Genomic DNA, 27,842 nt, shown 5'->3' with positions numbered 1-27,842 from the left:
GCTGTAAAAGCTATGGCCACTAAAACTGATTTCTGGCAGGACCTTCACAACAGACTGCTTGATTAACCCCCAACGTTGCCACTACTTTTCAATCAAGACCACGCAGCTGGGCTGAGACTGGAGAAGCAGGATGAACTAAATACCCACGGGGGAAGATTTGAACACATCCCGTCAACATCTGCGATGCTGGCACCACGGGCATGAAGGGGTAAATGCAACCTTTAGAGATACAGCGTGGAAACAGGCCCTTCAGCCCACCCAACGCTCTCCCTACTAGCACAATCCTACACACCAGGGGTAACTTGCTCAAGCCAATTAACCTACTAAACCTGTACGTCTTTGGAGCGTGGGAGGAAACCAGAGCACCCGGAGAAAACCCACGCAGCGGTAGAGATGCTGCCTTACATCGCCAGAGACCCGGGTTCGATCCTGACTACGGGTGCTGTCCGTATGGAGTTTGTACGTTCTCCCCGTGACCGTGTGAGTTTTCTCCGGGTGCTCTGGTTTCCTCCCACATGCCGAAGACGTGCAGGGTTGTTGTTTAATTGGCTTCAGTAAAATTAACCCTGGTTAAAATTAACCCCTAGTTATTAGTTTGGGGAAACTGCCCCCTAGTGTAGAATAGTGTTAGTGTGCGGGGATGGCTGGTCGGCACAGACTCGGTGGGCCGAAGGGCCTGTTTCTGCGCTGTATCTCTCAAGTCTAAAGATTGGACCTGTGGGCGGAGGGTTGGAAGTCATGCCACTACCCCCTGACTAGAAGCAGGGGGGGCTACCAATTCAGCCAAGGAAGTACACACATTGCATCTCAACACCAGCACAGTTTTGTCATGAGGGAGTGTCGTTTACCTGCACGGTAATGGCTCCTTTCTTCGTCATGGTTTGATAGGTACCACTGAAGGCAACATTGTTGTCTAGATCATTGACCGGACACTGAAAGAAATGCAAAATGACGAACATCAGCAAATAAACTCCCAATCCAAAGAGACTAGTTTTTACAGAGGACCCCCAGCTCCTGGTAATTTCACACTTCTAATGCCTTCCTCCATACCTTACCATTAATGTTCTCTAATTTCATCATTTTCACAATTGTAATTTTCCTTTTGCACGGGGAGAAGGCAGGAGAATGGGGTTGAGAAGGGAAGATAGATCAGCCATGATTGATTGGCGGAGTAGGCGTAATGGGCCTAATTCTGCTCCTGGAAATTATAATAGGAGGCCATTCAGCCTTTCACATCTCTGCCAGCTCTTGGTACACTCCCCTCAGTCCAATCCCCATGCTTGTTTCCCTAGAATGTATTCCCTCTCGAGTGCCCACCATCCCTCCCAGATTCTCCTTCCGTCCGTCTACAGAAGTTTCACAGGAGATCAGGATCAATCCCAGGTCCCCAGAACCGGGGAACAGCAGCACTGTACGACTCCGCGCTGTTCAAGAAGCCAGATGTGGGGCACTGGGTGCTCCACCATTAACTGGGCAGCCCCGAGCTTTGACAAACAGTCGACATTAACTCTGTTAAAAGAGCTGGACAACACAACATATTAACAATAAACACTCCATCTTAAGGAGATAAACAAAAAAATCATTCACAGCTTGGAACGTTTCAATAATCCACTCTCAGAGATTAGTGAAAGGAAGAAAACTGTGACTTTAGTTTCAGGTGATTTCCTTGCCACTTCACGTAAAAAATGTTTAAATGCCATATGTACCGAATCTGAACAATGAATTTCCTCCTTGCAGCAGCATCACAGCATCACTGCTCTGCAAACACGGTACCCAATAGATAATATCATTTAAAATAAGCTCAATAAATATAAAACCCCAATATTACTGCAAAACAAAATGAAACCCAAAGTCCATATTCAAAATCAAATCAAATGAAGGCGGATGTTTCTTCCTTTTGCCCCCAGTTGCAGATTGATTCCCTCGCTCTGCGCGGCAGTGGCCTTCCCGAGATGCCCTGACCATCGAGCCAACTCCAAGGCTCGATGGTCGGTGGGACCGGGAACCATCCAGAAGGCTCGTCTCGGCCGGGAACCCTCCAGAAGGCTCGTCTCGACCGGGAATCCTCCAGGTCGGTCGGTGGGACCGGGAGGGAGCTGGGAACGTCACACGCGAGGTGCAAGGAGGGTGAACCGGGGTCATGCTTCCCTCCAGCGCCTTTGAGGTCGGCTGCAGGAGGCGCCCTATGACACAGAGATGGCCGGGCGAGGAGCGGAGAGGGACGTTGGCTCGCAGGAATTGCTCCAGTACATCAGCGCGCGGGCCGACCGGACTTTGACCAATGGCGCCAAAACATGGCGGCAACCGCATGTGTAATAGATGCAGAATGAATTCCACCGTGCAGTTGCTTTTGTGTCCAGTAAAGCCCCATTGAACACGATCGCTCAACTCGCAAGTGACCGCAGTATGTTGTTTGTTCCAATATTCAGTTCAAGTTGATGTTTCTGTTCCATGACAGGTCTGCGCATGATTGGGGTGCAGTCCTTGTGCGCCCGGAGAAAGCCCACGTGGTCACATGGAGAACGTACAAACTCCATAAGGACATCGCCCGTAGTCAGGATGGAGGCCGGGTCTCTGGCGCTGTAAGGGGCATGTACGGTCGTTATGCAAGGCCCTGGCTTGGGGCCCTGGCACCGACACTCCCCACTCACCACAACATCCTGAATGGAGACCACCGAGCAGGGAAACACGGAATCCGAGGTCACTTTCACGATCACCGACTCCTCTCCCTCAGGAAACTTGTACCTAAAGTACTGAGGGTGAAGAGGACGAGAGACAATAACGACATCGTAAACTCGTCACGGTCGACATCCCAAGTTTAGTTTAAATTAGAGATACAGTGCGGAAAAAGCCCTTTGACCCACCGTGACCGCACCGACCAGCGATCCCCGCACACTGTTACTATTCTACGCACTTAGGGGCAATTTACAATCTTTACCAAAGCCAATTATCCTCCAAACTCCAGCATTTTGTGTCAACCTACAAACCTGTACTTTTTTTGTCTGGGAGGAAACCGGAACACCCGCAGAAAACCCACGCGATCACAGGGAGAACGTACAAACTCCGTACAGACAGCGTTACTCCAGCATTTTGTGTCTATCTTTGAGGGTAGAGTTTAACTTGGCATGGACATTGTGGGCCGATGGGCCTGTTCCTATGGTGTACTGTTCCATGCTTTCTGTTAACTCTCCAATAGTAAATAACATGGCTACCAGCTAATTAACTCTACTAGAATGTTAGCGACCAATATTCACTACAAAGAAGATGGAGACACGGGTTACTGATTGTAGATGATCAGCCATGATCACAATGAATGGCGGTGCTGGCTTGAAGGGCCAAATGGCCTCCTCCTGCACCTATTTTCTATGTTCCATGTAACTCAGCGGGACAGGCAGCATCTCTGGAGAGAAGGAATGGTCAACGTTTCAGGTTGAAACCCTTCTTCAGACTGAGAGTCAGGGGAGAGGGAGACTTGGAGATATGGAAAGGTAAAGTGTGAAAACGACAGATCAATGGGGACGTTAATCAAGGAAATGCAAAATGGTACATTGTTGGCTGAGGGGAAGGTGATAATGAGGCATACAATCAGTATTATTTAATCAGGAGGACAGTGAAACTAGTCGGAGAACCAGGGTGGGGAAGAGATGGCGAGAGAGGGAAAGCATGGGTTACTTAGAGTTAGAGAAATCAATATTCATACCGCTGGGGTGTAAGCTGCCCAAGCAAAATACGAGGTGCTGCTCCTCCAATTTGCAAAGGCTACCTGACCTGGGGAGATAGCCAGAGTATTTTTCCCCCCTGAGACAAAATACTTCAAATACTTGAGGGCATAGATTTAAACAGTAGGGAGGAAAGTTTAAAAGAGGTGGGGTTTTTTTTCCAAACACATTGTATTTTTGAACTCATTGTAGTCATTTCTTTAAAGTACAAAATCCCACAGCCGCCCCACCCGCTGCCTGCCAGGAGACAGTGAACAGAGGGGGGATTCTGCCTGGAGGATTCTCAGTGCTGGTCCTTACAATATTACGTGACTGTCCTTACCTGTGGCTGAGAAGGCGTTGCGTTAAACTTGAACGGCTGTGCAGTTCTGTTGGATACACGAGTATAAAATGTTCAGTGCATTATACAAACACCAGTCTCACCAGCCTTTACACAAAACCAAACAGTTTATTTCTGTCGAAGGTAGACACAAAATGGTGGAGTAACTCAGCGGGTCAGGCAGCATCTCGGGAGAGAAGGAATGGGTGGCGTTTCGGGTCGAGACCCTCCTCGCTAAGTTTAATTTAGTTTAGAGATACAGCGTGGAAACAGGCCCTTTAGCCCCACCCAGTCCGCGCCGACCAGCGATCCCCGCACACTAACACGATCCGACACACACTGGGAAGAAATTACAACTTTACCGAAGCCAATTAACCTACAAACCTGCACGTCTTGGGAGCGTGGGAGGAAACCGGAGATCCCGGAGAAAACGCAGGCAGGTCACGGGGAGAACGTACAAACTCCGAACAGACGGCAGCCGTAGTCAGGATTGAATGCGGGTCTCTGGCGCCGTAGGGCAGCAACTCTGCCGCTCGCTGTTTGTAGATATTTAAAAGGGAATCAGGAACATTGGGAAAGAAGCCAAGCCCTTGACTCTGTGCCAGACCCAGAATACGATAACGATCAAGTCCTGCCGTCTGTCACCACTCCAGCATTGCACAGGTTTGCTGCACAAAACATTCACTAGTTCCTCCTGAAGGAGGGTCCCGACCCGAAGAGCCATCTAGTCACGTCCTCCAGAGATGCTGTCTGAGTTACTCCAACAGTCACACAACGTAGATACAGGCCCTTCCAGCCACCTTGCCCACACCGACCAACATGCCTCATCTACACTAGTCCCACCTGCCTGCACGTGGCCCATATCCTTCTAAACCTATCCTATCCATGTACCTGTCTGAACGTTTTTTAAACGTGCTATAGTACCTGCCCCAACTAGTTCTTCCAGCAACTCATTCCATACCCCCACCACCCTTTGTGTAAAAAAGTTACCCCTCAGGTTCCTATTAAATCATTCTCCCTTCACAAACCTCTCACCATTATCCTCCGGGTCTCAATTCCCCTGAAAGAGACTCTGCATTTCCCCGATCTATTCCTCTGATGATTTTGCACAACTCTATAGGATCAGCCCTAATCCTCCTGCGCTCCAAGGAACAAAGTCCTCTCCTGTCACTAGTACCAAGTACCAACTAGTACCAAGCAGTTTCCTATCACGGAGACCGCAGCAAGACGACAGAAGTCCTAAACCTTGCGGGCACGGAGTCCCCTCTGATGATACCGCACCAGTTTACCCGAGGATGAAGTGTTTGATGCGTTTGACGTAGAGTTGGACCGAGGCGTTCTTTTCCGACAGGGTGGAGACATCCACATAGAAGTACTGCATCTGCAACTCCCTCTTGACTTCCGACTGGCAAAGCGTGCGACTCACATCCTGGTAGATGTATTTCCTCTGATACCTGCAGAAAGAGACAGTGAGGTTACGCCACGATTTAACAACACGGCGTCAGCTTTAGTGAACCTTGCGGTGTGCAGGAGAAACCTTGGATGGAGAACCAAGCTGCCAGAGTGAAGCCCAGCGCAAATTGGACAAACAGCGCCTCATATTTCGCTTGGGCAGCTTACACCCCAGCGGTATGAATATTGATTTCTCAAGCTTCAAGTGGCCCTTGCTTTCCCTTTCTCTCTCCATCCCTCCCCCATCCTAGGTTCATTGTCGCTCTGTTCACCGTCTGTGTAACTCGTTATCACCTGCCCCACAGCCAACAATGGACCATTGTGGGCTCCACCTCTCCTTGCTCATCGTTGCTTTTTGCATATCTTTCATTCATTTGTTCTCTGTACCGTCCATATGTCTCACTTACCTCTCCCCGACTCTGTCTGAAGAAGGGTCTCGACCCAGAAACGTCACCTATTCCTTTTCTTCAAAGATGCTGCCTGACCCGCTGAGTTACCCCAGCAATTTGTGTCTATCTTCAGACGGATAATAACACAGGCTACTCATTGTGCCCTCCTTTCGAAACTTTTGTTTAGTTTAGAGATACAGCGCGGAAACAGGCCCTTCGGCCCACCGGGTCCATGCCGACAAGCGATCCCCGCACATTAACACTATCCTACACCCACTAGGGACAATTTTTACATTTACCAAGCCAATTAACCTACAAACCTGCACGTCTTTGGAGTGTGGGAGGAAACTGAAGATTTCGGAGAAAACCCACGCAGGTCACGGGGAGAACGTACAAACTCCGTACAGACAGCACCCGTAATCAGGATCGAACCTTGGTCTCTGGCGCTGCATTCGCTGTAGGGCAGCAACTCTACCGCTGCGCCACCGTGACTTGTTGAGGGAGGAGCCCACACGACCGTTACAGTGGTCTTTGAGGGCGACCTCATACAACAAATGCCAGCAAGATGCACAATCGTGAAAACATCGCAGTTGAACGCACCCCTACACCATTAACAGAGAGCAAACAGAAGAAAGCCACTGTACAGCCCGTCTTATGATCATAAGATATAGGAGAAGAATTAGGCCATTCGGCCCATCAAGTTTGTTCCGCATTCGATCATGGCCAATCTGATGAGAACTGATCATGGGTACTGATTGTATAAGAAAATAACGCAGAAATCGAAGGTATTTATTCACAAAATGCTGGAGTAACTCAGCAGGTCAGGCAGCATCTCAGGAGAGAAGGAATGGGTGACGTTTCGGGTCGAGATTGAGAATGATCAGCCATGATGATCACATTGAATGGTGGTGCTGGCTCGAAGGGCCGAATGGCCTACTCCTGCACCTATTGTCTATTGATCTATTGTTCCCTCTCAACCCCATTCTCCTGCCTTCTCCCTGTCATCTTTGACGCCCGTATTCATTAAGAACCTTTCTAACTCCGCTTTAAAACTACCCAAAGACTTGGCCCAAAACAACAGTCCCGTGGCACAATAGCGGCATAAATTATACTGTGTGCGTGCAGCATCTTGAGCGTGACAGAGTGGCCAGTAATTGGTCTTTAATTAATTAGCACGGTGCTTTTGAACCTGGTTGCCAGGTGTGAGTGTGTGGATAGCCGCAGACGGTCCCTGGTTGAACACGTACCATTGTTCATGCATTATTCACCCCGCTCCACTTGTGAACTGCTGCAGTTCAGTCAGAATATACGTCATAACAGCCTGAGGCTCCGAGGCCTCTTGCCTGCTCTCCCAGGAGCCGAGGGAGGGGCGGTTTGTGTGGGAAGTGAGAAAGACTGAGGCGGCAAAGGATTAGAATTAGACAGGGCAAGTCAGGACAACTTGCCCACGCCGGCCAAGATGCCCCATCTCAGTTTGTCCCACTTGCCTGCCATCCCTCATCCCTCCAACCCTTTGCAATGAGACATCCAGACAGGTACATGGATAGGACAGGTGTAGAGGAATATGGGCCTGGCGCAGGTAGGTGGGACTAGTGTAGATGGGGTATGCAGGTCGGTGTGGGCAAGTTGGGCTGAAGGGCCTGTTTCCACGCTGTCAGAATATCACTGTACACATGACAATAAGGTACGGTAGACACAAAATGTAATAATTCAGTGATACTTTATTGTCTGGAAAAATACTGCAGATGCTGGTTTAAATCGAAGGTAGACACAAAATGCTGGGGTAACTCAGCGGGTCAGGCAGCATCTCGGGAGAGAAGGAATGGGTGACGTTTCGGGTCGTGACCCTTCTTCAGACTGATGTCAGGGGAGGGGGCGGGGGAGGTGGGGTTGGGGGGGGGGTTGTGAGTTGGGGGGGAGTTTGGGGAGGGGGGTTGGTGGGTGGAGTTTGGGGAGGGGGAGTTTGTTGAGGAGGGTGGGTTGGTGGGGGGGAGTTTGTGGACGGGGTGGGGGGGAGTTTGTGGACGGGGTGGGGGGGAGTTTGAGGAGGGGGAGGTGTGTTGGTGGGGGGAGTTTGGGGAGGGGGCGTGGGTTGGTGGGGGGGAGTTTGTGGACGGGGTGGGGGGGAGTTTGAGGAGGGGGAGGGGGCGTGGGTTGGTGGGGGGAGTTTGGGGAGGGGAGGTGGGGGGAGTTTGTGGACGGGGTGGGGGGGAGTTTGAGGAGGGGGAGGTGTGTTGGTGGGGGGAGTTTGGGGAGGGAAGGTGGGGGGGAGTTTGTGGACGGGGTGGGGGGGAGTTTGAGGAGGGGGGAGGGGGCGTGGGTTGGTGGGGGGTATTTTGGGAGGGGAGGTGGGTTGGTGAGCTGGGGGGGAGGGGGCGTGGGTTGGTGGGGGGAGTTTGGGGAGGGGAGGTGGGGGGGGAGTTTGTGGACAGGGTGGGTTAGTGGGTGGGGGGAGTTTGAGGAGGGGAGGGGAGGGGGCGTGGGTTGGTGGGGGGGAGTTTGTGGATGGGGTGGGTTGGTGGGGGGAGTTTGAGGAGGGGGAGGTGGGTTGGTGGGGGGGAGTTTGTGAACGGGGGTGGGTTGGTGGGGGGGGGAGTTTGAGGAGGGGGAAGGTGGGTTGGTGGGGGGAGTTTGGGGAGGGGAGGTGGGGGGGAGTTTGTGGACGGGGGTGGGTTGGTGGGGGGGGGGAGAGTTTGAGGAGGGGGAAGGTGGGTTGGTGGGGGGAGTTTGGGCTTACGCAGGGGGGTCTCGAGCAATACTCACAGTCCCCTGAGCATGAGTGGTGCCTGGAAGGAGACCACCGCTTTCTGCTGCCGGATCACGAAGAGCACGGGGTTTCTGGCTTGCTCAGAGATAACGTTAACATGGACACGCACCCCCTCAGTCTGCAGAAAGGACAGAACACGGTTAATCCACACACACTGAACACCAACCCCTTTCGTAGACCACTCGATCAGCGACAACAGTGGCCGCCACCTTTCTCAACGAAAGGCCCCACCGTGAAGCTTTTCACTGTACCTCGGTACATGTGACGATAAACTAAAGTCCGAAGAAGGGTTCCGACTCAAAACGTCACCCGTCCTTTATCTCCAGAGATGCTGCCTGACCAGCTGAATCACTCCAGCACTTTGTATCTATCTAAACTAAACTTTTCCACACAGTCAAATACATACTGCAACCCCCGTGAAATGCTTAAAGATACAGCACAAGAACAGGGCCCACAGCTCACAATATCCGCGCTGAACATGATGCCAAGTTAAGTTAATCTCCTCCGCCTGCACGTGATCCATATGCTTCCACTCCCATGTGCTTGTCTAAAGGCCTCTTCAATGTCACTAATGTATCTGCATCCACCACCACCTCTGGCAACACGTTCCAGGCACCCACAACTCTCTGTGTACAAAATTGCCCCACACATCTTCTTCAAACTTTGCCCCTTTCACCTAAAAGGTTTTGATATCTCCACCCTGGCAATGACGTGGCAGGATACTCCCTTTAAGGACTTGTGGGTGTTCTGCTGGCTTTCAAGCCGGGGAGATAGTCTGCTGAGAATATTCTTTTTAATTTTCGAACAAAAGTACCTCAATATTATGAAGGTCTCACAGACACCCCACACAACCTTCAGCTCCCGGATGAGGAGGGGAACCGCAGGAAGAGGCACGCTTTTCACTAACGCCCAGTGTTAGGGCATTAAAGGCTACGGGGAGCAGGCAGGACGTGGGCGTTGAGAGGGAAAAATAGATTAGCCGTTAGAAAATGGCGGAGGAGACTCGATGGACCAAATGGCCTAATTTTGCTCCCATGTCTTTGTCGTCTCCTATTTACTTAATTACTTATCTCGAGCGCAATTATTCACAAAATGCTGGAGTAACTCAGCAGGTCAGGCAGCATCTCAGGAGAGAAGGAATGGGTGACGTTTCCGGTCCCGAAACGTCACCCATTCCTTCTCTCCTGAGATGCTGCCTGACCTGCTGAGTTACTCCAGCATTTTGTGAATAAATACCTTCGATTTGTACCAGCATTCGATTTGTACCCGAGGCACACTACATTGCCTCCAGTCCGAGAAACCACCTCTGCATAAATATCATGGGCATTTTTCCAAATGATTATTGATTAGACGAGGGTTGGTGTCTCGGTGATAGACACACCCTTGTTCTCTAACATGATTTTTTTCCCGTACATGTGGGAAAATAGGCAGGGTTTGGGGTTAAAATCTTTCCGGTACCTCTGACAGTGTAGCACCTAGTGCCGGCATAGATTGTTTGCACTGCAGTCTCTAGACAACATTGTGTGATACGCTGCTGCCTGAAATGAGGCAAAGGTGACACAGTCGACTAATAAATCTGAAGTCTGAAGGGTCTCGACCTGAAACGTCACCCATTCCTTCTCTCCTGAGATGCTGCCTGACCTGCTGAGTTACTCCAGCATTTTGTGAATAAATACCTTCGATTTGTACCAGCATCTGCAGTTATTTTCTTACACTATCTTGAGCGCAAAGCATCTTATATTTGAAAGAACAACCCAGCGTTAATCAATTGCAAACGACAGAAAAGACAAATGTTACGTATCGTGCCCATGTCAATAGACAATAGGTGCAGGAGGAGGCCATTCGGCCCCTCGAGCCAGCACCGCCATTCAATGCGATCATGGCTGATCATTCTCAATCAGTACCCCATTCCTGCCTTCTCCCCATACCCCCTGACTCCGCTATCCTTTAGATGCTCTATCTAGCTCTCTCTTGAATGCATTCAGAGGATTGGCCTCCACTGCCCCCTGTGTCATCTCCACAGTTCTATTTGAATGGATTTTTTGTTTGTTTATTATATTATCTCTTGAGTATTACGTTTACAGACCTGATGCTGCTGCAAGTAAGAATTTCATTGTTCTGTTTTGGTACAAATGATAATTAAATACTAAGACACTGCTCCCATTTTCTGAGGTCACTGAAAGACTGGAACATTAGATGATGTGGGGCTGGCTAATGTGGGCAGACTTCCTTCCAACTACTGTGGTTTTCATTGCTGGCTCAACTGTGGAGAGAGTTTTGTTTTTAGAGATACAACGTGGAAACAGGCCCTTCAGCCCACCGAGTCCGCGCTGACCATTGCTCACTCGTACACTAGTTCTATCCTACACAATCTGCCGCAGGCAGTGATGGTCCAGTTTTACTGCCATCATGGAGTCCGTCCTCACCTTCTCCATCATGGTCTGCTTTGGCTCAGCCACCAAGCACGACATCCGGAGGTTGCAGCGCATCGTTCGATCAGCTGAGAAGTTTGTTGGCTGCAACCTTCCCCCATTGATGAACTGTGCACTGCAAGGGCCAGGAAGCGAGCGGGCAAGATCATCTCTGACCCCTCTCACCCTGGCCACAAACACTTTGAAGCACTTCCCTCTGGAAGGCGACTCCGGACTGTCAGAGCAGCCACAGCCAGACATAAAAACAGCTTTTTGCCACGAGTAGTAGCTCTACTCAACAGCCAAAAGTCTGTAGCCTCCTTTTGCTCTGGTATTTTATTTCATTCTTCACATGTGTAAATTATAATGTTTTATTTTTAGTTGTTTACTGTTTGTCATGTTGTTACTTGCGAGCAAAGCACCAAGGCACATTCCTTGTATGGATACATACTTGGCTAATAACATTTATTCAATTCAATCCACGAGGGACAATTTACAGCAGCTCACTGCACTTGAGCACATGACAATAATCTCGACTTGTCTTGCAGTCTGCAGGATATATTTAAATTCTGTGTAAACAGATATCAAATCTCAATCATAGAAATCCTAGCTAGGTAACTCTTGGTTAACAATTGAAAGGGCCATGAATGGAAAAAAATACAAGTTATAAGGTCATAAGGAATGGGAGTAGAATTAGGCCATTCGGCCCATCAAGTCTAATCCGCCACTCAATCATGGCTGATCTATCTCTCCCTCCTAACCCCATTCTCCTGCCATCTCCCCATAACCCCTGACACCCTCACTAATCAAGAAAATCTAATTTGGGATGATTTTCTTCCACAACTCTGCTGAAAAAAATGAAAGCCCCAGATGTTAAAAAAAAATAAAAGTAAAGATGTTACTTCCAATTAAAGTTGTTAAAAAATATCAAGTAAAACTAATTGAATTTAATTTGCTCAGATGTAATTGCAGGGTTTATACTCGCGTGACCAAATCAGTAGCCAAGGTCTCTGGAAGTCTAGTTCAAAGGCATAACCATTGTGAATTACTGAGGACTTTACAATATATTAATAATCTCCGATTAAACAAGCCCAACAAACATTACCAGTTTCACACAAGTTATTGGAGTAGAATTAGGCCATTCGGCCCATCGAGTCCACTCCGCCATTCAATCATGGCTGATCTCTGCCTCCAAATCCAATTTTCCTGCCTTCTCCCCATAACCCCTGACACCAGTTCTAATCAAGGATTTGTCAATCTCTGCTTTAAAAATATCTACTGACTTGGCCTCCATAGGCCTCTGTGGCAATGAGTTCCACAGATTAACTACCCTCGAACTAAAGAAGTTCCTTCTCACCTCCTTTCAAAAAGAGCGCCATTTAATTCTGAGGCTGTGACCTCTGGTCCTAGACTCTCCCACCAGTGGAAACATCCTCTCCACATCCACTCTATCTATGCCTTTCATTATTTTGTAAGTTTCAATGAGGTCCCCCCTCAACCTTCTAAACACCAGCGAGTACAGGCCCAGTGCTGGCAAACAGCTTGTGTATCCAGAAGCTCAAATGTAATCAATAGAAAGTAGCTTTAGTCAAATGGAATGTGTATACAAATCAGATACAAATTATGCATCTTTTCAAATGGCTGATATATGAACTTTCAACCTTGAGGTGATATTTCTTTTTAGTTTAGAGATACAGCGCGGAAACAGGCCCTTCGGCCCACCGGGTCCGCGCCGACCAACGATCCCCGCACATTAACACTATCCTACACCCACTCGGGACAAACTTTTTTTTAACTTTTACCAAGCCAATTAACCTACAAACCAGTACGTCTTTGGAGTGTGGGAGGAAACCGAAGAACTCGGAGAAAACCCACGCGGGTCACGGGGAGAACGTACAAACTCCGCACAGACAGCACCCGTAGTCGTGATCGAACCCGGGTCTCCGGCGCTGCATTCGCTGTAAGGCAGCAACTCTACCGCTGCGCCACCGTTGTCACCCATTTTATTAAACTTAATATCCCCTGATGTCAAAGCTTAGACCAGGAGGTAAGTTTAGGTGTACGACATTGCAAGGTTGTGGTGCATGTAATGCTGTTTTTCCAAGATGGCGCCCAATCCAGGCGCCATCTTGAGTCCTCGGCCACAGAAGCAGCTCCACAAACTCACATCACAATCACTCCACACGCTTAAATCTACACTGCAAATGGCTCGATTGTAATCATGTGTCGTCCTTCTGCTGACTGAATAGCACGCAACAAAAGCTTTTCACTGTATCTCGGCACGCCTGGCAAAAAACTAAACTGTAGTTTCAAGGCTGTGTACAATGAGCAGGCTCACAGCACCTGTGACAGGGCGTGATACAATTTGTGTAGGAAAGAATGGTTTACATCATATCATATCATCATATCATATATATATACAGCCGGAAACAGGCCTTTTCGGCCCACCAAGTCCATGCCGCCCAGCGATCCCCGTACATTAACACTATCCTACACCCACTAGGGACAATTTTTACATTTACCCAGCCAAAAGTGCTGGAGTAACTCAGCCGGTCGGGCAGCATCCCTGGAGAAAAAGGAATAGGTGACATTCCGTGTCGGAACCCTTCTTGAGACTCGAGACTGAAGAAAGGTCTCGACCCGAAACGTCACCAATTCCTTTTCTCCAGAGATGCTGCCTGAGCCGCTGAGTTACTCCAGCACTTTGTGTCTATCGTTGGTGTAAACCAGCATCAGCAGTTCCTTCCTACACATGGCCAAAGTTTACTGACAAAATTCACAGGCGTCCTGCCGCCTTGATTTGTGCTCCATGCACATCCCCAGAGACCACCAGACAGTGTGGGAGGAAACCGAAGATCTCGGAGAAAACCCACAAATGTCACGGGGAGAACGTACAAACTCGAGGGTGCAGCACCCGGGAATCCTAGGCAGAAGGTAGGGAATGTGTGGGAAGGAACAGCAGATGCCGGTTTAAACCGAAGATAGACACAAAAAACTGGAGTAGCTCAGCGGGACAGGCAGCATCTCTGGAGAGAAGGAATGGGTGACGTTTCGGGTAGAGACCCTTCTCCAGACTGCGTCAGGGGAGAGGGAGACTAGAGAAATGGAAGGGCAAGGTGTGAAAACGACAGATCTAGGTAGACGATGCTCAAGGAAATGTAGAATGGTTCAGTCTGAAGAAGGGTCTCGACCCGAAACGTCACCCATTCCTTCTCTCCCGAGATGCTGCCTGACCTGCTGAGTTACTCCAGCATTTTGTGAATAAATAGAATGGTTCATTGTTGGCTGAGGGGAAGGTGACAACGAGGCAGACAATCAATAAAATTAATCAGGACAGTGCAACTAGTCAGAGAACTAGGGTGGGGGGGGGACGGACAGAGAGAGCGAGAGAGAGAGAGAGAGAGAGAGAGAGAGAGAGAGAGAGAGAGAGAGGGAAGGCAAGGGTTACTTGAAGTTGGAGAAATCAATATGGTCTAAAGGAGGGTCTCTACCCGAAACGTCACCCATTCCTCCTCTCCAGAGATGCTGCCTGTCCCACTGAGTTACTCCAGCTTTTCCTGTCTATAAAAGGTAGGAAATACTACTTAGGATTCCCTCTACCCTTCCCCTCATCCCTGCGATGTCCACTTGGTTAAATAGCTAGTGAATGAAAGAATAAGCTGGAAATTAGCAGCTTTCATTGAGTAGAGATCTCCCAGTGGAAACCGGCCACAGTGAGCTCTCCGGATTTTGTCCGGATCAAAGGAGGTGCCGGACCATCAGTTGCCGGACATTTGGTGGTGGACCTGCACTTATTAACTTGCCAGTCCGCCACTTAGCATTATCCACACAACTGTTATCTTGTCTCCGTTCCATTGAATTCCCTGCTCTGCACAACAAATTCAATCACAGTTTAATGTGGTTAAACATTGACTTTACACATGATTACAATCATTTTTCCATGGCATCCACCCAGGGCCTTCCTAGCGTGCTTCAACCTTACACATCTGATGCGGTTTATGTATGAGGTAGAGTCATAGAAACATAGAAAATAGGTGCTGGAGTAGGCCATTCGGCCCCTCGAGCCAGTACCCCCATTCAATACGATCATGGCTGATCATCCAAAATCAGTACCCCGTTCCTGTTTTTTCCCCCCATTTCCCTTGATTCCGTTAGCCCCAAGAGCTAAATGTAACTCCCTCTTGAGTCATTGAGTCATGCAGTATGGAAATAGGCAGCATTTCTGGAGAAAAAGGATGGGTGACGATTTGGATCGGGACCCTTCTTCAGACCAAAGATATAGGACACAGCTTGAAGAAAAAAAGAACTAGGGTGAGGAAAAAAACAAAAAACTTTTTGCAAGGAGTCGAAGCAATTCCAAATTCACGGGGGTGATGGGAGCACATTTGTGGTTATGGGGAGAAGGCGGGAGAATGGGGTTGAGAGGGAGCCGTGATTGAATGGCGGAGTAGACGATGGGCCGAATGGCTCCAATGATTTATGAACTTCAATCGTGATTGTCAAAAGGGAATAGGAGAGGTAATTGTTAAGGGGGACATCAGGGCCACTGGGGAAGTGTTGAGGCTGGATTGTTGATGGCAAACCCACGGTTGGGGAAGGATGTGCCCAATGTTCTCCTTCCGCTCTCCGTTGATTTCATGAGATATCTGCAAGACTGAGGAGTGCAGGAGGCTGCCTGTTTTGTTTCCAAGACTCAGTAGCCACTTACAACCCAGCAGCATGAATATTGAAGACATAGACACAAAATGCTGGAGTAACTCAGCGGGACAGGCAGCATCACTGGAGAAGATCCTTCTTCAGACCAAGTTGCTTTCTCTAACTTCAAGTGACCCTTGTTTTCCCTCTCCCTCTCTCTCTGTCCCTCCCCCACCCTAATTCTCGGACTAGTCCTACAAATTAATTTTACTGATTGTCACCTTCCCCTCAACCAGCAACGAACCATTTTAAATGTGTAGGAAGATGCTGGTTTAAACCAAACATAGACACAAAATGCTGGAGTAACTCAGTGGGGCAGGCAGCATCTCTGGAGAGAAGGAATGGGTGAGACCCTTCTTCAGGCCATTCTACATTTCCTTGGCCACCGTCTGCCTTGATCTATTGGGTTCACACCTTACCCGTCCATATCTCTCCCCTGATTCTCAGTCTGAAGGGTCTCGACCCGAAACGTCACCCATTGCTTCTCCCCAGAGATCCTGCCTGTTCCGCTGTGTTACTCCAGTATTTTGTGTCTATCTTTGGTCGGACGCTATCGGATCCGGGTTGCAAGTGATCGGCCAAGCACTTGCTTCCGGGCCGCCGCCGTTTCTGTCACAATAACAACATCGGTGGCCGTCCAGTGATTCACCAGAGGAGCGGGGGATGGGCGGCAAAGCCCGCGGCCAGACGCAAAACAGGGGGAAGCGCTGTAAGTTAGACAACACACAGAAATACCTTGTCCCGGGAAACCGTGTGGTTGAACGCGAATATCTTCTGCACGCTGTTGTTGACGACCACCAGGTAGACTCTGTCGAAAACACCCTTGACTTGGATGATCTCCTGCCCCAGGACCCCCTTGCCGACGTCCGTGGGCAGCGGGGAGCTGAGGAGGAAGACGTTGAGTAGTAAAGTCCAGGCCGACCGGGAGCGCGTTGGGCTGCGGAACGGTGGCATGGTGAAGATGGTGATGAAGACGCCGCCGCCGCCGTGCAATGAGGAATGGCGTGCCCGCATTGCACTGGGATGGGGCTTCAGGCTTCCAGTGTGTGCCCCGGGTGGGCTGCAGGGACCCCGGGGCAGAGGGGGGGCATGTCCCCGGTGGTGTGGCGGTGGTGCTGGGGGTGTTGTTGGTGTTGACGTTGGCGCTGGGCAGCGTTCACTCCGCAAACTGCTACACCGGCCCCACAATGTATCTCTCTGCCGGCTCCGCCAATGGCGAGCGCCCGGCAATGTATCTCTCAGCCAATGGCGAGCGCCCGGCAATGTATCTCTCTGCCGCCTCCGCCAATGGCGAGCGGGCCGCCTGGCCCCACACAGGTCCGACCAGGAAGCCGCCGCTGCCACCGGTCACTGCAGCAGCAGCTGCCGCCGCTCTCTCTTCATCACAACCCGGACCCAACCTCCTGCATTGCCTCTCCCTCCAGCCCCGTCCCCGCACACCACCTGCCGCCGCTGCAACAGCAACAACAACAAGCCGCCCCGGGTAAACAAACGCCGCCCGGCCTCGCTCCACGTCATCCGCAAGCCCAGCCTTCCAGATGAGCTGCAGCAACAACAACAACCACCAACGCCAAAAGCAGCCCCCCCCCCTTCACCCCCCCCTTGGTTCAACTCCTTCAAAACCGTCTGCAAGACTCTGCGGAGGGGATTGTAGGGATTTTTTTAAATGACAAACCATTAAAGAGATTTATTGTAAGAAAATAACTGCAGATGCTGGTACAGATCGAAGGTATTTATTTCACAAAAATGCTGGAGTAACTCAGCGAGACAGGCAGCATCTCAGGAGAGAAGGAATGGGTGACGTTTCAGGTCGAGACCCTTCAGACTTCAGATTTATTAGTCGACTGTATCACCTTTGCCTCATTTCAGGCAGCAGCGTATCACACAATGTTGTCTAGAGACTTCAGTGCAAACAATCTATGCTGGCACTAGGTGCTACACTGTCAGAGGTACCGGAAAGATTTAAATCCCAAACCCTGCCTACTTTCCCACGTGTACGGAAAAAAAATCATGTTAGAGAACAAGGGTGTGTCTACCACCGAGACACGTAGCTGTGTGTCCCAACCCTCGTCTAATCAATAATCATTTGGAAAAATGGCCATGATATTTATGCAGAGGGTGCAGGTCGAAGGTGGTTTCTCGGACTGGAGGAGATGTGACTAGAAGTGTGTCTCGGGCATTGGTGCTGGCTGGGCCCATTGCTGTTTGTGCTTTATAGTAACAATTTGGATGCGAATGTACCAGGCATAATTAGCAACTCTTAACTGGCAATTAAACTGGCTGGTATCAAAGACAGCAAAGATGATTACCAAAAATTACAGCGGGATATTGATCAGTTGGGCAAGTTGGCAGAGGAATGGTTAATGGAGTTTAACGCAGATTAGTGCTACATTTTGGGAAGTCAAACCAAGGCAGGAACTTCACAATAAACAGCAGGGCCCTGGGGCGTATGGTAGAGCAGTGGGATCGAGGAGTGCAGGTGTATTGTACCTAGAAACTGGCGTCACAGGTGGATAGATTGGTGAAGAAGGCGTTCGGTACATCGCCTTCATCAGTCAGCGTATTGAATATAGAAGTTGGAATGTTGTGTTACAGTTATGCAAGATATTGGTGAGGCTGCATTTGGAGTATTGTGTTAAGGTTTGGTCACCCTGCTTTAGGAAGGATGTTGTTAAAGCTGGAAAGAGTGCAGAGAATAATTACCAGGATGTTGCCAGGAGATAAGGGCCAGTAGGGTGAGGCTGGGCAGGTTGGGAGGAGGATGAGGGGTGATGTTGTAGAGGTGTGTATGATCATGAGGGAAATAGGTAGGGTCAATTCACAGAGTCTTTTACCCAGAGTTGGGGAACCAAGAGCCAGGGGACATATGTTTAAGGCGAGAAGGGAAAGATTTAAAAGGAATGTGAGGGGCAATTTTCACACACAGAGGGTAATGTGTATATGGAACGAGCTGCCAAAGGACACTGACACTGTCTCTTCTCTCTATACATGCTCCCCCTTGGCCAAATCATTCAAAGGCACGGCATTTCTTTCCACTGCTATGCCGATGACACTCAGCTTTACCTCCCCCTGAAACCCAACAACCAGTCAAATTTAAACAGCCTCTCACACTGCCTTGAGGACATAAAATGTTGGATGGCACAGAACTTCCTCCAATTAAATGAGAGCAAGTCTGAGGTCATCCTATTCGGCCCCCCCGACTCCATCAAATCGATAACAGGCAGTCTTGGAACTCTATCCTGCCTAGTCAAACCGCATGTCAAAAACCTCGGCATGATATTTGACTCTGCATTAAAATTTGATAAGCAAGTCAACGCTGTGGTAAAAGCCAGCTTCTTCCAACTTCGAACCATAGCTAAAATCAAACCTTTCCTCCAATTCGACGACACAGAAAAAATCATTCACGCTTTCATTTCCTCCTGCCTAGACTACTGAAACTCCCTATACACTGGGATCAGCCAATCTTCCCTGTCCCGCCTGCAACTGGTCCAAAACGCCGCAGCGAGACTCCTGACGGGTACCCGTAAAAGGGACCACATCATCCCGATTCTGGCCTCTCTCCACTGGCTCCCTGTATGGTACAGAATCAACTTCAAGCTCCTCCTATTCACGTATAAAGCCCTAAATGGACATTCCCCCCCCTACATCAAAAATCTTCTAACCCCCCCTCTCTAACTCCAGGTCCCTCAGGTCGGCCGACTTGGGGCTACTCACTATCCCGCGGTCTAGGCTTAAGCTCAGGGGTGACCGCGCTTTTGCGGTTGCAGCTCCTAGACTGTGGAACAGCATCCCTCTCCCCATCAGAACTGCCCCCTCCATCGACTCCTTTAAGTCCAGGCTCAAAACCTATTTCTACTCCCTAGCGTTTGAGGCTCATTGAGGAGGCGCTGTGAACTGTTTGTGTGCTACTGTATGTTTCATTTTTTTCCTTAGTACCTAATCAGATGTACAGCACTTTGGTCAACGTGGGTTGTTTTTAAATGTGCTATACAAATAAAATTGACTTGACTTGACTGTCAAAATGGGGACAGGTGGGACTAGCGTAGATGAGGCATCCGGTCAGTATGGGCAAGTTGGGCTGAAGACCCTGTTTCTATGCTGTATTATAGACACAAACTGCTGGAGTAACTCAGCGGGATAGGCAGGCAGCATCTCTGGAGAGAAGAAATGGGCGACATTTCGGGTCGAGACCCTTCTTCAGACTGAGAGTCAGGGGAGAGGGAGACTAGAGATATGTAAGGGTAAGGTGTGAAAAAGACAGATCAAAGCAGACGATCGAGGAAATGTAGAATGGTTCATTGTTGGCTGAGGAGAAGGTGACAGCGAGGCGTACAATCAGTAAAATTAATCAGGAGGAGAGTGAAACTAGTCGGAGAACGAGGGTGGGGGAGGGACGGGGAGAGTTGAATCTGCAGTTCCTTCCTGTACATTCTGCGCTGTATGACTCGTGACTCCCTGGGTCAGTAATCCACTTTTCTTTGGCAGTTCAAGCGCTCATCCAGATGCTTCCTAAGTGTTGTGACAGTGTGCTGGGAATCCCACACCTTGTGTCCCAGCTTGGGTGGGGCTTTACCTTGGTGCCAAAAGGCGGCTGGTGTGGAATTCACATCAGTGTTCACACGTCCACCCCCATCTTCACCGCACCCACTGGGTCAAGGAGGTGCTTCCCTCAACGTCGTTCTTCACTTCAATTTTTCTCTTTTTTCCCCCTATTTAAGATTTTAAGACCTATCGACGATGCAGAAACAAAACCAATAGATGTGGTTCTCCGCACTCTTCAGATCAATGCTTTCTTGAGACCCACGCTAGCATTCAGTCTACGGTGTGTATCAAGGTAACATTGCAATCTTTCCCCAAGGAATTATGCTAGTTCATAGTGCACTTCCCTTCCTGAACGGATAAAGTACTCACTTGTGCGCAGGAAGGAACTGCAGATGCTGGTTTACACAAAATATAGACACAAAACGCTGTAACTCAGCGGGACAGGCAGCCTCTCTGGAAAGTATTCACGAGGATTCACTGTGTAGGAAGGAACTGCAGATGCTGGTTTAAATCGAAGATAGACACAAAATACTGGACTAACCCAGTTGGACAGGCAGCATCTCTGGTGAGAATGGGTGATGTTTCGGTTCGAGACCCTTCTTCAGACCATCAGTCTGAAGAAGGGTCTACCCAAAATGTCACCCTTTCATTCTCTCCAGAGATGCTGCCTGTCCTGCTGAGTTACTCCAGCATTTTGTGTCTATCTTCGATTTGAACCAGCATCTGCAGTTCACTAGGATACCAGTTATTCTGCCCTGATCTTCCAGAATCTGCAATTTCTGTAAGTCACAATTTGGGCATGATTTTAGTTATAAGATATACAATTCAGATCAATCGCACTGCAGGGTTACAACGATTGGAAGGAGACCCCTATGTTTACATCCTGACCTCTCTCTGGGTAAAGAAGTTTTGTCTCAGGTCCCCGCTGGATTTCTTGATGACGTCTTACTTTGACGACCTCCAGTTGTAGTCCTTCACACAAGTGGAAACCCCGGCTCAAAAATCAAAGTTTTCAAAGACAGCGTGCCGTGGTAGTTGGTGCAGTGGTAGAGTTGCTGCCTTGCAGCACCAGAGACCCGGGTTCCATCCTAACCACCGGTGCCGTCTGCATGGAGTTTGTACACTCTTCCTGTGACCTTGTGGGTTTTCTCCGGGTGCTCCGGTTTCATCCCACACTCCTGATGCACAGGTTTGTCGGTTAGTTGGCTTCGGTAAAAATGGTAAATTGTGTCTGGTGTGTTGGGGTTTGCTGGTCAGCGCGACCCAGGCAGGGCCTGCGTCCTAAACTAAGCCTCCTTTGCCTCGATTATCAGAATTTCCAGCGCCATGAGGGAGAGAGGTCAGGGTGTAGTCGTGTTTATTAAGACTTTGACGTAAAAGGGTAATACCGAGAAATATCTAACTTGTGAGCTTTTTAAAAAAAGACTTACGATTGAGAAATGGTTTCTTAATGAATGTGTGACCTTGTGGTTCAAAAATAGGGTGCCAATAGACGAACAGGCTTGGAGGGTGGAGTGGCTCTTTGCCGTATTGGCTGGTGAAACTAATAGCTCCCCACACCACTTGGTGTTGCAATCTGAGAAGAGTTTTTATGTTGCAATCTTTATGTTGCAATCTAGGAAGAGCCCAAAACGACCCCAGGAACTTCCACAATGTGGTCGCAGTCAAAGCACACGCAGCAACATTGATTGATGGGCAAGCATTTGCGAGGAAAAGCCAATCTTTTCAGAATTCTCTGAATGCATTCAAGAGAGAGCTAGACAGAACTCTTAAGGATAGCGGAGTCAGGGGGTATGGGGAGAAGGCAGGAACGGGGTACTGATTGAGAATGATCAGCCATGATCACATTGAATGACGGTGCTGGCTCGAAGGGCTGAATGGCCTCCTCCTGCACCTATTGTCTATAACATCTTAACTTCTTGTAGGTCCAGCAAATGTAAATGGTATCTCAGACTTCAGTTTAGTGTATTGTCACGTGTACTGAGGTACAGTGAAAAGCTTTTGTTTGGTGTAACCTCAGTAACAGATGGGATTAGGGCGGCACGGTCGCGCTGCTGCCTCACAGCGCCAGAAACCCGGGCTCGATCCTGATCACCGGTGCTGTCTGTGCAGAGTTTGCACATTCTCCCCGTGACCTACGTGGGTTTTCTCCGGGAGCTCCGGTTTCCTCCCTCGCTCCAAAGACGTACAAAGGTTAATTGGCTTCGGTAAATTTGTGACTTGTCATTAGTGTTTGTGCAGGGTAGTTCTCGTGTGCAGGGATCGCTGGTTAGCACAGATTCGGAGGGCCGAAGGGCCTGTTTATACACTGTATCTCTAAACTAAACTAAGATGCCAACTAGACTATGCCACTCGAAGGTATTTAATTCACAAAATGCTGGAGTAACTCAGCAGGTCAGGCAGCATCTCAGGAGAGAGGGAATGGGTGACGTTTCGGGTCGAGACCCTTCTTCAGACTGATGTCAGGGGGCGGGACAAAGGAAGGATATAGGTGGAGACAGGAAGATAGAGGGAGATCTGGGAAGGGGGAGGGGAAGAGAGGGACAGAGGAACTATCTAAAGTTGGAGAAGTCAATGTCCATACCACTGGGCTGCAAGCTGCCCAAGCGAAATATGAGGTGCTGTTCCTCCAATTTCCGGTGGGCCTCACTATGGCACTGGAGGAGGCCCATGACAGCATCTGCAGTTATTTTCTTAGACTATACCACTCCCTCAGTACTTCACTTTATTTTCAAATACATAGTTTATGTACAGTTACCTCTTTGGCAATTGCGCTTTGATGGTACGATTTTGTAAAATTTCACCAGTAGTGAAAACGTACCACTACCTCAATTCTTCCCGTTAATGACACAGGGGCCTCAGTGGAGATGAACACTGTAACTACCTGCAGGTGGAAAACAATAAAACAAGCCAATGATCCCCAGATGCAGCTGAGCTGCAGGTTCACTGCAATCCCCTGGTGGTATCACATGAATCCCACTGGTTTTACACCTGCAGTTCAGTTTACACAGCAGTGCTCCGTCTGCACTTCACCCACATAATCAAAGACCCACCCCACCCTGACCATTGCCTCTTCTCCCCACCCCTGTCGGCAGAAGGTAAAATTGTAAATGGTCAGTAGTGCTCGTGTAGGATCGTGCTAGTGTGCAGGGATCGCTAGTTGGCACAGATTCGGTGGGCTGAAGGGCCTGTTTCTGCGCTGTGTCTCTAAACTAAACTAAGGTGCCAACGAGGAGACTATGCCACTCCCTCAGTGCTTCACTTTATTTCCAAATGCATCATTTATGTACAGTTACCTCTTTGGCATTTATGCTTTGATACCACGATTTTGTATCATTCACCAGCAGTGAAAACATACCACTGCCTCAATTCTTCCTGCTAATGACACAAGGTCTCTGCACCTCCAGACTCAGGAACAACTTCTCCCCTTTTACAGACGCAAAATGCTGGAGTAACTCAGCGGGTCAGGCAGCGCCTCTGGAGAAAGAGGACGGGTGACGTTTCAGGTCTAGAATGAAGGTCTCGACCAGAAACATCACCTATTCCTTTTCTCCAGAGATGCTGCCTGACCCGCTGAGTTACTCCAGCTTTTTGTGTCAGTCTTTGATGTAAACCAGCATGGGGTACTGATTGAGAATGATCAGCCATGATCACATTGAATGGCGGTGCTGGCTCGAAGAGCCGAATGGCCTCCTCCTGCACCTATTGTCTATCTGTAGTTCCTTCCTACATTTTGTCTTCTCTACTTTTATGTCAGGCTTCCATAAGTCATAGATCGATACAGTGTGGAAACAGGCCCTTCGGCCCAACTCGCCCACACCTGACAACAGTGTCCCAGCTACCCTAGTCCCACTTGCCTGCGCTTGGTCCACAACCCTCCAAAAGCAATATTAATGCAAAAGAAAATCCAAGTGTAACCAAGTCAGTTCATAGTCTGGGGAGGTCAGTCCCATCACTGGTACTGACTTCCCCATCATCAAAGGGATCTTTATGGAGGCACTGCCTCAAAAAGGCAGCCAGCATCATCAGAGACCCACACCACCCTGGCCACACTCTCAGCTCATCCCCACCATTCGGAAGAAGGCACAGGAGACTGAAAACCGTGACCTCCAGGTTCAGGAGCAGCTTGTACCCAACAGCCATCAGGCTCTTGAACACGACAAACACCAATTCAACTTCAGACTATGAACTGTCGTGGTTACACTCGGGTTTACTAACATTTTCTATTGCATTAATATCGCTTTTTAAAATTTATTGAGTTTTCGTGTATTATGTTATCTATTAGTGTTGTTTGCAGACCCCTGATGCTTCGGTAAGTAAGAATGATCAGCCATGATCACATTGAATGGCGGTGCTGGCTCGAAGGGCCGAATGGCCTACTCCTGCACCTATTGTCTATTGTCTAATCACATTGTTCCGTTCTCGGTACATGCGACAATGAAATACTTTAGTTTGGAGTTGCAGCGTGGAAACACCGAGCCCACCGAGTCTGTGCCGACCAGCAATTACCCATACACTTTCTATCCTACGCACTAGGGACATTTTACAGAAGCCAATTAATCTACTAACCTGCACATCGTTGGAATGTGGGAGCAAACCAGAGCACCCGGAGAAAACCCACGTGGTCACAGGGAGAACGTACAAACTCCGTTCAGACAGCACCCATTGTCAGGATCGAACCTGGGTCTCTGGTGCTCTACTGCACCTTGTTCCATACACCCGCCACCCTTTGTGTGAGAAAGTTACCCCTCAGATTCCTATTAAATCTTTACCCTCTCACCTTGAACCTATGTCCTCGATTCCCCTACTCTGGGCAAGAGATTCTGTGCATCTACCCAATCTATTCCTCTCATTTTTTAGATTTAGAGATACAGCGGGGAAACAGGCCCTTCGGCCCACCGAGTCTGCGCCGCCCAGCGATTCCCGCACACTAACACTGTCCTACACACACTAGGGACAATTTTTACATTTACCCAGTCAATTAACCTACATACCTGTACGTCTTTGGAGTGTGGGAGGAAACCGAAGATCTCGGAGAAAACCCACACAGGTCACGGGGAGAACGTACAAACTCCGTACAGATGGCGCCCGTAGTCAGGATCGAACCTGAGTCTCCGGCGCTGCATTCGCTGTAAGGCAGCAACTCTACCGCTGCCCCACCATGCCGCATTGATCTTATAGAGATGATTTGACACATACATCTCTATAAGATCACCCCTCACCCTCCTGCGCACCAAGGAATAGAGACCCAGCCTATTCAACCTCTCCCTATAGCTCACACTCTAGTCCTGGCAACATCCTCGTAAATCTTATCTGCACCCTTGCAAACATGCCAATATCTTTCCTGTAACACGGTGCCCAGAACTGAACACGATACTCTGAATGCAGTCTCACCGACGTCTTATACAACTGCAACATGACCTCCCAACTTCTATACTCAATATTTTAGCGAGGGCCTCAGTGATGTGTTCTACTTTCCCCATTGCAATGATACTGAATGCAGGGGGTGGGGTCAGAGCTCAGTGAAACATCAGTCCAGAGTGTAGAGGAATGGGCGACGTTTCGGGTCGAGTCTGAAGAAGGGCCTCGACCCGAAACGTCGCCCATTCCTTCTCTCCCGAGATGCTGCCTGACCCGCTGAGTTACTCCAGCATTTTGTGAATAAATATCTTCGATTTGTACCAGCATCTGCAGTTATTTTCTTACACAGTCCAGAGTGTGGAGATCACATCCTTACCACCGCACATCAGAACCAGCCGCAAAGTTTCAAACCATTTTTAATATCACAGTACACGGAGCATTAATTACAGTACATAGAAGCACGAAACACCACTGCTCAGATATCTGATAACAGTTACACATTCTTGTTTATTAAATAAGCATATACACTACCATTCAGCAAGTCACTCAAACAAGACACAAATAGCACTGTATGCTTCCTTCACTCTTGAATATAACAGACAAGTATTTGGCTACAGCACAGTTTTATCAAGCATTACTATACAATGTGTTTCTGGAAGCATAGTCTGATGCAGAGATTATACATGCCAGTAGTAAAATATGAGCAGGGGGGGGGAAAGAGTTTCATTAAAGCAATTGGAGGATATATTTCCCAGTCCATGTAGTGTGCCAACAAATGTGGTCCCATATTTCAGATATCCCATATATGTCTTAAAAAAATGTACCAAAGAGTTCCATTTTATCTGTGGGCGGGGAGGAGGGAATAAACCCTTGGAATTAAGGACTCTTTGAAAGGAACATTTCCCCACACAAAGTATACATTCACCCTCTATTACGAGCTTATAGTTTCATAGAATGCTGCTCCATTAATTATTACCCGAATTCCAAGTTGGAGAACTTGGATGTGAACTTGGTGAGCCACAAACTGTGGGACTACGGAGCGTGTGTGATGGGTGGGATTAGACTGGGATAGTTCTTTATCCAAGTAGCAGGAGATACGATGGGCCAAATGGCCTCCTCCTCCAGTGCAGCAAATCTATGACTCTCAGAGGCTACTCACCTACCTGGGGGAGGAAGTGCGTGCGGAAATCCTTTATAATTTGAAGGATTATGGATTTCCCCAGAAAACAGATTTCAGAAGATAGTGTAAAGTCAAAATTTCTTGTCGTTACGTTTCAAGGTGAGCAGTGCATTTTACAATGCAATGTAGTTTAAACTCGGGTATTTTCAGGTACATTCAACGGAGATGGAGAGTAATAAATTACAAGAAGCTCCTGCATTATCCGGCACACACACACACCCAAATTGTTAATCCTTCACGCACAAGAACAGACTCAGCCTCTCTGAAGACACACTCAGATCATCCAACAAAGCTTCAGGAAAATCTCCAGCACGTTGGAAAATCACACCCTGCAATGGAGTGCCTCTCGGGCGGGCTTCACAGGTTTGCTGAAGAACTTGGGTCAAAGTAGCCACAAGTCGTTTTCTCATTAGATTTTCAGAGCAATGCCACCAAAGGGCAGAGACCTTCCACAGAGTTCCCTCCACCACACCAACCCCTCCCTCCCCCAAACCAGGAGTGAGGTCTCGGTGACACACGAGAGCAGAGGTGCCCAAAGCCACACAAAAGTTAAAAACATATCACAATAAACCAGGCATCTAAAAACAGAAAGTGCAACTACCGCATCCGACGTGTTTACAGAGTCAGTTTCTAGCGAGTCATTTATTTAAAGGATTTAATTTATCTTGGTCTACTTTCCTCTTTAAGTGAAGCATCTCTTGAGGAGTGTTCTACCATTGAGTGCGTGTTTTTATTTAAACGGGGCCCGGGTGTGTGCAGGTCTCTCACCAAGCTTCTCGCATTTTTCTCTTCACCGAACCCTTTATAAGCAGATCACGCCTATCCTGTGCAGATGCCAGCCCAGACCACACTGGGTCCAGCTCTGGGCACCAGTCCTCTTGCGACCTGCGAAACTCTCCCGAAAAGCACGGAACGCAAGATTAACCCCACAGTGACCACCCCACCGACAGACGCTGCCAGACTGTGACGGCAACTCCGTAAGAAAACAGGCCTGTGAGCTGAAAGGG

General features: G+C 48.9%; 1 protein-coding gene across 2 annotated transcripts in view; it reads right to left on the bottom strand.

The window, feature by feature from the left end:
* sidt2 (SID1 transmembrane family, member 2) overlaps nucleotides 1-17,021 on the bottom strand; it is a 61,016-nt gene extending 43,995 nt beyond the window's left edge. Inside the window, exons 1-6 of one of the 2 annotated variants that reach the window (XM_078426972.1) lie at nucleotides 16,488-17,021; nucleotides 8,643-8,764; nucleotides 5,328-5,492; nucleotides 4,042-4,087; nucleotides 2,652-2,753; nucleotides 849-932 (exon numbers count right to left, since the gene is read on the bottom strand). In XM_078426972.1, the coding sequence (XP_078283098.1) occupies nucleotides 849-932; nucleotides 2,652-2,753; nucleotides 4,042-4,087; nucleotides 5,328-5,492; nucleotides 8,643-8,764; nucleotides 16,488-16,766 (798 nt within the window). In that variant the 5' untranslated portion in view covers nucleotides 16,767-17,021. The remainder of the gene's footprint in view (nucleotides 1-848; nucleotides 933-2,651; nucleotides 2,754-4,041; nucleotides 4,088-5,327; nucleotides 5,493-8,642; nucleotides 8,765-16,487) is intronic. The other variant, XM_078426973.1, reaches the window with a different exon arrangement.
* Between the last annotated feature and the right edge of the window lie 10,821 nt (nucleotides 17,022-27,842).

This window comes from Rhinoraja longicauda, chromosome 32 (genome assembly GCF_053455715.1).
Source record: "Rhinoraja longicauda isolate Sanriku21f chromosome 32, sRhiLon1.1, whole genome shotgun sequence".
NCBI classification, from domain to species: Eukaryota; Metazoa; Chordata; class Chondrichthyes; order Rajiformes; family Arhynchobatidae; genus Rhinoraja; species Rhinoraja longicauda.
The sequence above is the reverse complement of the archived record's forward strand: the minus strand, read 5'-3'. Positions and strand labels throughout refer to the sequence as shown.